General features: G+C 34.6%; 1 protein-coding gene across 2 annotated transcripts in view; it reads right to left on the reverse strand.

The window, feature by feature from the left end:
• fstl5 (follistatin-like 5) overlaps nucleotides 1–12,272 on the reverse strand; it is a 282,078-nt gene that overhangs the window by 208,230 nt on the left and 61,576 nt on the right. For both annotated transcript variants that reach the window (XM_088911811.1, XM_088911820.1), the window contains exon 4: nucleotides 6,758–7,006. In XM_088911811.1, coding sequence (XP_088767937.1) covers nucleotides 6,758–7,006 — 249 coding nt within the window. The remainder of the gene's footprint in view (nucleotides 1–6,757; nucleotides 7,007–12,272) is intronic.

Genomic DNA, 12,272 nt, shown 5'->3' on the forward strand with positions numbered 1-12,272 from the left:
AACTCACAGTCATAAGGATACTGATTATTGTTTTCTTCTACAGGTAATAGTAATCATAAAACATATTTTGGGCATTTCACAAGACATTTTCAATTAAATTTCAGTTGAAGCTTTATTGTCCCATTTGGGGAAATTTATTTCACAGCACACTCTCAAAATAACAACAAAATGAAAGACAGAATTTTACCAACCAAGAAGTCAGCACAACAGTGTTACAGCAAGATAAAAGGCAGAAGATAGCTACAATACATTGAAAGAGATATTGCAGTGGGAATGAAAGATTTCCTGCGTCTATTAGTATTACATTTAGGGACACAGAGGTGTCTTCCAGACAGAAAAAGTGTGAGACACAGACCATAGTACCATTTGCTTTCTTTACTACCCTCTGTTTGTAGGGGATATTTAAGGCAATTTAATTTGCCCCAATTAATTTGCTACTGTATTTATTTTGACTAATGTTCCCCAACTATTATAATTAATGGTACGAATGTTACCAAACCAGCAAATTTGAGCATAGTATTATGCTATATGTGATCACAACAAAATTTGTTCACAGCTGAGGTTCAGGAATTCCAGGATCTTACATAATAATTCTTCTAAAAAAACTGTACATACTGTAGCTGAGAGAGAAAATGCAAGATTACATTTGTAAATGAACCTTGGTTCTTTAACATTACGGGACAGTTTTTTTTTCTCCTTACTAAGGAGTTTTTGGTTCCTCTCCTCCATTGTCTTCTGGTATTTTCTGTTCTGTATTCCTAAAATGTATGGTTACTTGTATTGTTAACCGCCTTGGGGCAACCTTGTTGTGAAAGGAGCTATATAACAATAAATTGAATTGAATTTAATTGATGTCTTAAGGGAGTCAACACCACCATAGGAGATGTGGGTGCATTTTTGTTTATTAAAAAAACATATCCATTTTAAACCTAAGTATAATAAGTTATCTAATTCATTACGACACTGTATCCTGTGCTTCTAAGCTCAAATGACTATCACAAAGGATGCACAATACAAATGTCCAATTGAAAATGTTTGTTGAAAAAATTGAGCAAATATATACAGTAGGTATTGAGAATGGATCTGGATATTTACAGAAAATCATTAACAATTAACAATGAATTAGTCCAATAAATAGTTAATATTGAACACATTTTTATATTGTATTCCATTTTTTAGCTCTTGCTCTATGTTGATGTTATGTGCTCACTAGTGAATAGTTAGTGGTTTTAAAACATTAAAAGTAAATTTGGAATCCATGAAGAGTTCTACATTACAGAAAAAAGCAAATGTTGGGTTAAAAGTAAACAATGAAGGCTCCTGTAGTCCCTGCACAAATTATTTACAGTATTTGGAAACTTCATCTACAGTAATACCCAGAAAGATGCTTGAAAGGGAATGATGTGGTATATTTCATGTAATCTATCTTGTACATTCTATCATTGCTGTTTATCTGTTTTGTAAATGCTTGAGTGCATCAGCACAGATTACAAATGTTTACTTTTTTGGAGTAGAGCTTACTATTTATGTTATGATTCATTCTTTGAATCTCTATAGCACAAAATAATAATTGTTAGGTTTCTTTTTGATATGCATGTACAACACCTTGGGGTATGAATTAATAGATTTCTTCTTCAACATCCACAAAGGACTTCTGTTTGAGAACAGGAAGTAAGTCTTAATTAAGTCTTAATACAAAAGATATGTTGTTCCACAAAAGGTTCTGGAAGTCTTGAATAAGTAAACTTGCCCTTATGTCAAATGTTATCAACTGTATTGGTGTTGCCTCACTCCAATAACTACCTACAGCAGTTCCTAGATCATTTCACCAATTATAATTATTTTCTAAAAGTTCCTCAGACTTCTTCAGATATGCAGTGATGACATTAACCTCCAAAATTAAGTCCTTAAAATGTACTCTTTGAATTAATAGGGAAACCCTTCATGCTGTACTGAATAGGGTCTCGCACACGTTAAGAATTGTTCTCTGCCTACAACTTTATCAAAGAAAGCTTGTCCATTCTATAGGATGGCCCCTGAAGTGGAACCTTTTTCCAGACCCACCTATCATTTCTTACAACTGAACACCTAATCTGAATAACCTTATTGTCCACAGTTGTCTTAACTGCCCATAGCCACTATCAATGCCAAGCACCTTTTGCTGTTACAGAAGTTGGCTAAACATTTCAGGGACATGTCAGAGTATTGACAGGCAAAGATCTCTAAACTGATTTTTCCTCATTTCACATCCAGGACCATACAAAATGAACTATAAAGGTTAATCCAACAACACAACGCCTGGATGTGAATGTCCCAAAAAAAATTCTAAATCTATTGTGTTAGGGAAATGCTATAGACCACCAAATGCAGGTGTTGATTATAATTTACTAATGCACAATTAAATAATTATTTATGTACAAATGAAGACGTTTTTATGGGAGACTTCAACTTTCCGAGCATAGACTGAGAAAAACATATAGGAATGTCAACAACTTGAAAAGCAATGGTGGACATGGTTAATGAGTGCTTTCTTAACCAGTTCATTTGAGTACCTGCCAGAAAAATGGTTGCATTGATCTTGTCTTTTCAAACAATCAAGTGTGAGAGAAAATTGGCTCCCAGTGCAAGAGTGTGTGCTTGTGTCTGTGTGATTGGTGTCCCATCCAGGGTATGGCCTGCTATGTGCCTGTTGCTGGCTAGGTTAGGCTCCAGCTACGCCACAACGCTGCATTGGAAGAAGCAATTAGAAAATGGATGGGTAGATATAAGAAAGCATGAAAAAAATTATTAAATAAACAGGACCAGTTAAAAAAAGGAGTACAATGAACTGCCTATCCAATTAGAAGGATGACAAAAATGACTACAGAACAATACGTCTAATTTCTATTACATTGCCACACCCCCAGTGTTGGGTGTGGGAAGACATGGGTGGTGGTTATTCAGAACAGACTTAAAATAGGTCTCTGCTCACTGGAAATAATGGAAAAGTCACCAGTAGCAGTTTAATGATTCACCCCCCACACACACACACATACACACACAAAATAATCAAACATGCAAAAACACCAGGTGACAAAACGTATCAAAAACACTACACAAGTAGCTTCCCACACTCAGATCTAAACTGATCTGCCTGTGGCCAGACAGCAAACCATTTACACCACCAAGCCTCTCCCATAATATAGCATTTTTTCTATGTAGACACTTATAAAGGTACTGAAAGGGCTTAATATTTCTAGTCTTGAATGGAGAAAGCTATGATTCAAATACAAATATTCAAAATCCTCAAAGGTACTGACAAAGTAAATGCAGTGATTTTTTTCCAAACTAATAGTGAAACACAAACAAGAGGACATAAGTGCACGGTACAAGGAAGTGCATTTAAAATCAAGAATAGGAACAAGCTGCCTACTGTAGCCGTGTACAGTAGTTCACGCTGATATTTTGGTTTCCTTCAAAAAATGTCTCAATGAGGTACAGTACCTTGATCAATGAGCAACTGACTACCAAATAAGTGAGAGGGTCCAATGGCATCCTTTTGTTTGTAACCTTTCTTATGTTTTTAAGTTCTTATAAATGCAGACCTTAATATAGGAATTCTGAGATGCATTATATTATCTAATCTATATTATACACCAATACTTATTATTTACTAAATGTTCTGTAGGCTAAGTCAGTTGCAGGGAAAACTCCTGCTTAGCATTCAAGGATCTCTGAGATAATCCTCTGCTGTCATGTTTATTGATTACAACAGAGAATGCTGACTAATGTTTGATTCACTTTTACCTTAGATTTAACAAGTTGTTGACTTCTAATTAATTTTGAATTAGATGTCATCATTAATCAGATAAAAGTAGCTGAATAGTTTAATTGTTCTCATCTTAACCTTAAGGAGAACCTTCAATTAGGAGAAAATGTTGTATAAATAAGGACATCAATACACAACAACTAATCACAATTTATTTTCAGATGTTATCAATTCAGTCAATTAAAACTGTAAGCTATTTTTTATCAGAACAATTAACACCTTGTATTATTTTTAGCACAGAGTAGAAGACAAATGGCTGAAATATAGCTTTATTCTGAATTTTAATGATAACTTGAAATATATAAGAAGGAAATTATTTAATACAGATGTTTTTTTTTCAAATGTTAATGTTTATAATGCTTAGCTGCTTGAACCACACTGATTAGCAGTAATAATCACTATGTTTATAACTTGTAACAGCAGTTTTATCCAATCCAGGATATGGTTTTACTAGGACTCTTTAAAGCACTTACACCTGAAGCCATAGTAGATGACAAATTGCTCTAATTAAGCTAATAATGAGCTGATTAGGAGATGCGATGAAAACCTGCAGAAAATCCAGCCCTTCCAGACAAGGTTTAACACCCCTAATCAAGAATGTTTCCAGACTTAAAAAGTGAAAATATTTTATTTTATTCTTATGATAAATTATAGATTTTGTAATTGGCATGCCACCACATTGAGCATGTATAGTGCTTGCACTTTGTTTAGTTTAAACTAAAAATAAAATACCATAAACCTGAATTTAAGCATCTACCGTATATTTATCCATATGTGCATTGCGTAATTTGGCAGAGATAAGTTAAAAATCTGTATAACAAATATAAAGTGTTGATTAGCAACCACTCATTGCTAATTGCTCATGATTGGAACTCATTCTAAAAGCATAAACATTTTATAGGCCACATTAAAAAAAGTAGTATCATTTCTTATGTTTGATCATTGCAAAATGATTGTCTTTAGCAATACAGTCATATATAATATAACTCATTTAATAAATTATTATTCATAGGTGCCTGCCTCCTCTTGTAAAAAATAACATTAGAATTTCACAATTACAGCTGCTTGCCTTTGGTACTTCAGTGGCATTTATACATTACAGAACTGTCTTTTTGTTATATGTGAGAAAATGCTTAATTTATATTCTCTGTGTAACACCAAGCTCTCATAATATTAAAAAGCTGGTTCAGTAATGTAAATTGAGTGCAAACGCATTTTATTTATGGTATTATTTTATTGACATTGTTTAGTTCACTTTGAGTTAAGTGTATAGTTTGTATGACTCATTATTTATACAAATTAGTAGTTTTACTTTTGTGATGACTATTGTTGTACACAGGTCTTTAATGCTGTTTCAGAGATACCTAAAGCACATCTTAAAACTTCAAACAAAGGGAGATTGAAAGACATGGAGAATGCATTTTTAAAAAGCCATTTCATCTTAATTAAATGATCCACAGCTGACCCAAAATGTTAATTTTAGTAAGAAAAATAAATTAGACTCTAGAAACTAACCGGTAGAAGAATTTAGAAGGCCCATATTCAATAATCTCAATAATACAGAGCTATTCTTCTATGTTATTTTTTCTTTATACAAATGTCATTTGTATAAAATAAATTAAATATTTCTCATTTGAGGAAAGTGACCATGATTAATCACCTCTTCATATGACTTTTAAATTTATGTTATAAATATTTTTGAAGCAATCTAAATTTTGGGATAATCCATATAGTAAATCCTCTAGGGTGAGATATAAAGTTTAAAATTGTAAGGCCACTATCGAGTCTATTTTAGTCAATTTCTGTTTCTTCAGGGACTGCAGATTCCATTCATATGGACAATTGAAGAAAAAGATGCAAGTGATGTTTCCTGACTTGCCTAATAAAGCTGACAAAAGTGTTTTAAAAAAATGTAATGTGAATGCACTAAAGTGCAAATTTCCTTTCAGTGTGACATTTTTGCATTAATGTCAACCTAATGTATATTTGAAATTTATAGGTTTAAATTATGTAGTTCATAAATTTACATTTTCTTTTCTTTATCTAACCATATGTTTAAAATCTACATCAAAAGATGCATTAATCTTGATGATTCTCAGTAAAACATTTATGAAAATAATTACATTTTATAAGACATATACATTTGTGGATTTTTGTTTAGTCACCCATAAATGTATTCAGTGTGAGCACTCATGTTTAATACTTTAAAAATTACTGTATCATTTGTAATGTAATTAAACAAAATGGGATATCACTGGAGGATGAATACCTTTTTAAGGGACTGTATAAAATTAGATAGAATACTGTAAGTTGTTTGACAGACTATTGAACTAAATTACTACTGTGTATCCGTTAAAATAAAAAAGTCAAGCTGGCTCTTTTATTGTCATGTCCAATGCTTAGGAAAGGAGATATTGTATAAATGGGGAAATAAAACTAATTTGGAGATGGCTTTAGTGACAGAACAACAAGCAAGGCAAAATAATTTACCTTCATACATAAGAAACATAATTGACTTAATTGTCAAAGTTAATTTAAAGAAATACAGAATATAATATTATATTTTTAAAAAATGTAATGAAAAAAATATCAAGCATATGTAATAAGAGTAACAACAAAATAAGAGTAAAAAAACAGCATTAAACTTGAGAAATAAGCTAATTTGAAAAAAATACAGAACAAATGGTGCTGCTTCAGTTATTCTAATTTTATCAAATTATTATGCTAAAGCTAGATAATTTTTCATATGCAGCTCTTCAGACACATTCTGTAGGTAAGCAGTATGATGTTTCTGCACTGAAGTAGCATTCACCTTCTTTTCATTGTCATGTCCAATGGCTTTTTGCACTGCCATCTTAAGAAAATAGGTTCAGTGATTAAATAAATTCTGTCTGCAATAATATTTAATTCATTTCAAAATAATTAAAGTCACATCCAAAATGCCCTTACCTTTATAAAAGCAGTCTTCACTGTGAATAATGGTGATCTTTTGCCTCTTTAAACAGGCAGCACGGTGAAGTTCACAGTGGTTCTCATAGAGCTCTCCATCAGAACCACACACTGGTTTGTAATGAGGTTTGCAGTGTTCCATGCAGACACATTCTCCTTGTCCAGTCTCCCTGTTGACAACACAGTGTCGCCCCAAGCCACAGTACTTATTTTCACAGGCTCCAAAATAAACACCCTGGCCAAAATACCCTAGAAAAAAAGAGACAACATTTGTAAATTCAGCATTTAAATGTCAAAATTCCACCTTCACAAAATCCACACAACTGTTTCCTCTTGAATTAAAAAAGTTAGGAAACAAGCTGAAACTTAGAAAGATGGAAAAATGAATTGTGTTTACACAATTCTCTGGGGATCTCTTATAAAGCAAGGACATCTATTTGTGTTAGGATGGGCAACAGTGGTTTTGAACATAGGGGAGAGAACATAGGAAATTGAAAGAGCTGAGATCAAGGAAATAAACTTTCATTTAGTATTAGTATATATAAGGGGGAAATATTTAGTAAAAATTCTCTAGGTTGTCAAAGAAGCCACTCTGCTGTCTTCATAGCTATTCTTCCTTGCAGAGGATATTGCACTACTGTCTGGCCATCACAAGGTTGCAACTGCTTCACAGTTCTTTTATTCTGTATTAGACATAAGTAAGTAGAAGGTAAACACATACAGTAAGATATCCAAGAACAAATCGAGCCACAAAATCACATTATGATAGATTAAATTTCAACTAAATTTTAAATATGCTTTTAAAACAATCTAGAAGGGGTCTTGTGTAACTTGTGTAAGTGCAAGACGAACTCTAAGATTGCACCTTTGAGACAGGATGGTGTCGTTAGGGAGCTGTGACTGAGATTCCTAAGTGAAGAGTCAGTCAAAGTGTACACAGATTATATCTGTAAAAATCTTTCTATGTACAGTAGGTCTTTTTTGCTACCATCCTTTCATTAATAACAATACAGGTACAGTACTTGGAACATTAAAATCTGTAATTAGAGACCATGGAAAGATTTATATATATACAGTGTCTTTAATCTTAGATATTAGTTAAAACCTTACATTAAGAACATTATATGCAATATACAAAAATAGAAAGCAAGTCTGTATTTTCAGAACTGACGTACACTACCAAAGATTGCCTTTTAAATCAATAACTATGATTTTTAACATGTAAGTCCCCACTTTAAGACGGCAATTAACTTTGCCACCTTACTTAACATCAGTTAGAGCACACTGAAGTATTTAAAAGAACCAAAAGAAAAAGAAAATATGTAAATTTTTCTGAATATTATTTTTACATTAAACATATTTGATGAAACATTGCCAAATTACAAGCAATATCTAAACACTGGTCAGTATTAGCTAAACCAAGCATTAGATATGTTCAACTTTGTAATTGTGATTGTGCTCAATAAAATATTTTAGATATTTTAAAATAAAATATTATATTTGTCACTTGGCCCTATAATTCATATTAATCACAGATTCACTGAAAACAAAGGCTGGGTCTACATGCTTTTCAGAAACAAATATCACTGTTTAACTAAGATAACATTGCATCTACACTACAAATCCTGAACAACAGGGAATTCTGCAACAGGCAATGTTCATACAAAGAACTGGAATAAAAAATAAGGGGTAAAATACAATCTTGATATTTAACAAATATACAACATCACTAAGACTCACAGATTTTGTAACTTTGTACAACAACTGCAAAAGGCATACCGTTGCTTTGTGAGACTTCAGGAGTTATGAAAACATTGCAAAACTTTAACCAAATAAAATCATACAAGGTAACAATTTCTGTGAAAATTTAATGAGATATGACAGAGTTAAGAATATCTAGCCATAAACAAGTGGAAAATCTTAGATCCCTAGTCCCCATCCTTCTCAAACAAGTAACATTTTGATCATTTCTCTTTTAAAAAAAAATACAGAAATTAAGATTTACAAATGAATACAGCACTGTACAATACAGTACAAAGAGGAAGAAAAAACACACGCAGCAGTAAAATCTTTCAAATAAAGTATGGAATAAAGGATGGAGAAGAGAGGTGCGATAAGGAAACACAAGGGCAGAACAAGATAAGACAAATAAGGAAGACAGTGTAAACATAAAAGATATAGAGAAGTAAAGTGATCCTTGATTGGGACTCATACCATTAATCTTCTGTCAGCACATCAGTGTCAGTGATATTGCTTTTACTTTGAGCAGTGCTATGAGCCTTCGCCTCTTTATCATATCTTGGCAGTGTTTCAGTTTGAGAGTAAAAACAAGATTGGAGTAAGTGTGTCACACCCACGCTGTTAGTGAAGTGTGAGGAAAATTAGATTGGTTGCAATACCAAAAAGATGGAGCAGCCACAATAGCAATGTACAGTATGTGTAGAGAAATAATGATTTGGGGATCAGAGAACAAAGTTCACTCGCAACATACCTTTTTATCATTTATGAATGACTTTGCTTTTGTTATGCCCCAACGAGCTCCAGCACTGCTGCATTAGCTCCACCAATTGCCAATGAGCATTCTGCACATGCTGGAGACTCACTGGGGCCTTCCTCAACGAGATCAGGCCAGGCCTATCTGGCCAATTAGGGAACACCGCACAGTATTTACGCCCTAAAGAATGCTTCCTCATTCCAATGAGGACATTGAGTCACTAACCCTGCCTTGAGCTTCTCTTGGTTTCAGGCTCTCAGAAGTATTTCGCAGTAGTCTTCAGTCTTCAAATAAATCATCTTGATTGCTGTATATCCTGGCTCATTGACTCTAACTTCCACCAAGCCCGTTTCAACACCTTGTTGGGCCCGGCATAACAGCTTTACATTATGTTTGCACTCACAAAGTGAGCCAAGTCATCCCAAAGATTATGTACTGTACAGCTTTTAATGTACTGTTTCTGTTCGCTAATGACTGTGTTTTAAGTTTGTTTGGAAAGCGTATTATTTACTGGTATGCGTGTGTAAATCCCTGTTGAGTACTGTCTGTAGTGGTAACAGAGTTTTCAGTTGCAAAGAGGTTTCAGCTATTTCCTTATTTTCTCATCTGTGAAACAGTTGAATAACTCCCTTCTGTAGTAAACTTACTTTCGCACCTAAAACATTTGCTGTAAATTGGTTTCATCTCATTGAAGTAGGACTTAAGCAGGTAGATGTAAAACAGAACATATGGATATGGTTCTAACAAATGGAAGTTCTTAAGTGAAGTTCAAAAGGGATAATGACAAACAAACCATTTTCACCCAGCTGTTATAAAGCACAATCATTAACGACATTCGCTTTAAACATTATCTCATGCAAGTACCTCTCTTTTGCATTTTATTTCATTTGTCTATACATGAACCATATGCCAAACTACATACACAAAAGGAAAAAGAAAGTAAAGACAGGTTGGAAGAAAAAAATAACTGATATACAGTATATTCAATCTGTCTCACATTTGTCTCATCACATTTTGGCTCACGCATTATTCATGTATACATGGAACGTGTTGTTCCAAACAAGAAAAAAGGAAAGGAAAAAACAAGACAGAACAAAAGGGAAAAATGTTCTACTTGTCATGCTTTTGCATCACACATTAATAATCTATATAAGTAATTAATCTACAATATAAGAATCTTTTTAAGAATCTTCCCATAATAAGCCTAATGCTTCATCTCCCCTGCAATTCCCATCATTGCAATCCCTGACATCTATAAAGACCAAAGTCTAGCTGAGTTTAAAAGGAGTTTCTACAAAGGCAGCATTCCCTTTTAAAAGGAATGCACCAATTTTGTTTTTCCTTTTTACTTCTTTCAGGGTTAGAACAAGCAAGCTTCTGTCATCCAGCATACTTCCACCTCCCATGAGGTTGTTACCCAGAACGCAGCTAGATTCCAGTTTTTTTTATCAAACTGTCCACTGGATTGCTCTGCTACCAACCCTGAAACCTTCCATTCTACCTTGTTTCCCTTATTTTACTTCTCTTAACATTACCTTTTCACAGTCAGTTTTTTTCTTCTGGTTGTCTACTATTCCTGCTTGTTCTCCTCTTCTTGATCCCTAGTTTTCCCTGGCCTCCAATCATTCATCCTTAACCTTCATTAAATTATTCTCCACCATTTCTTCTGTTCTTTCTTATGCTACTATCCCTGCCACCCAGTGTAGTCCAGTTGTAATATTTTTGGTATCTTCTGCCCTGGTTATCTTCCCCTGCTGCTAATGACACCACCTCCCCAGCCCTGGGTCTGTCCGGCATTATAATGCTGGTTCAGTGAGCAGGTGTACTACACTCTACTTTCTAATGTCTACCTTTCTCTTTCTGTCTCTATCCCGCCATCAAACATAGCACCTTTGGAGCCTTCATCAATGGGTTCCTGCCTCTTATCCCCTGTTGCTCCTGATGCCACCTCCTTGGCCTACATCTGTCTGGTGTCCTATTTCTGGCCCAATCAGGAAACACCCTACAGCATTTTAATGTATCCCTTTCCTCTTGTCTCTATACCCATTGTCTAGCGTGGACCAAATTCTTGGGTCCCTTTGGCCCCAGATTCTGTCCTCTTGTCCCTTGCTGCTCCTGATGCCATCTGTCCAGTCCTGGGTCTTTTCCAGCATCCTAGTTCAGGTTCAGTCAGAGGGAATCCTTAAGTATTCTGTTTTTAATGTAATCTTCACTTTTCCTCCTACTTTTATCCCCAGCACCCAACACCGCTAAACTTCATTGGTGCCTTCAGTCCTGGATTCTTTTCTACTGCTCTTGGTGCCACCTCCTCAGCCTGGGTCTGTCTAGTGTCCTAATGCTGGTATATTCAGCTGGCATCGTACACTCTTCCTTCTTATATAACATTTGCCTTTCATATTCATTTTCAGAAATTTTGATTAACACTCTACACCTCTTCCACTTTTATTGAGTATGGATGCAACAGACAATTAGTTTATTTATCATCTGAAAGGACGCAGCTGTCAGTCCTGATGCTCCTGGTACCTGACAGCTGTGCTTCTCTCTGTTTAAATGTGTGCTCCCTGTTAGGAGGTGTGTGAGATAGCCAGAAACGGGGTACAGATTACACACCAAAGAGCTTTGCAGAGGAGCTGCCGAGGGAGACTTGAAGAATAAGGTGAAGGTCCAAGCTGCTAACAGAGGCAAGGGGCAAACAGTGAGAGATTAGACAGAAAGAATGAACCAAAGGCCTGTGCCACTGGGAATGAGACCACAGAGCTTCATGATCAAAGACAGAGTAAGAGATTGAACAATAAGCCAGAAAAGGGCTGATGCATCGACAGACAAGAAGCTGCAAGTAGCTCAATACATTTCTTAGTTATGTTTCCTGTTTTGTTTACTGGGTGAACACTACTTCTTTTTCTGTTGAACGAGCTAAGGCACTGTCACACTGTAACAATGCAAACTTCTTTGTGCTGTCTTTTTGTTGATCAGCTTGTGACAATGTGTTTAAGCCATTGCAATGGAATTATTTGATTATGA

Source organism: Atractosteus spatula, chromosome 1 (genome assembly GCF_055471065.1).
Source record: "Atractosteus spatula isolate fAtrSpa1 chromosome 1, fAtrSpa1.hap1, whole genome shotgun sequence".
In the NCBI taxonomy this organism is placed as follows: domain Eukaryota; kingdom Metazoa; phylum Chordata; class Actinopteri; order Semionotiformes; family Lepisosteidae; genus Atractosteus; species Atractosteus spatula.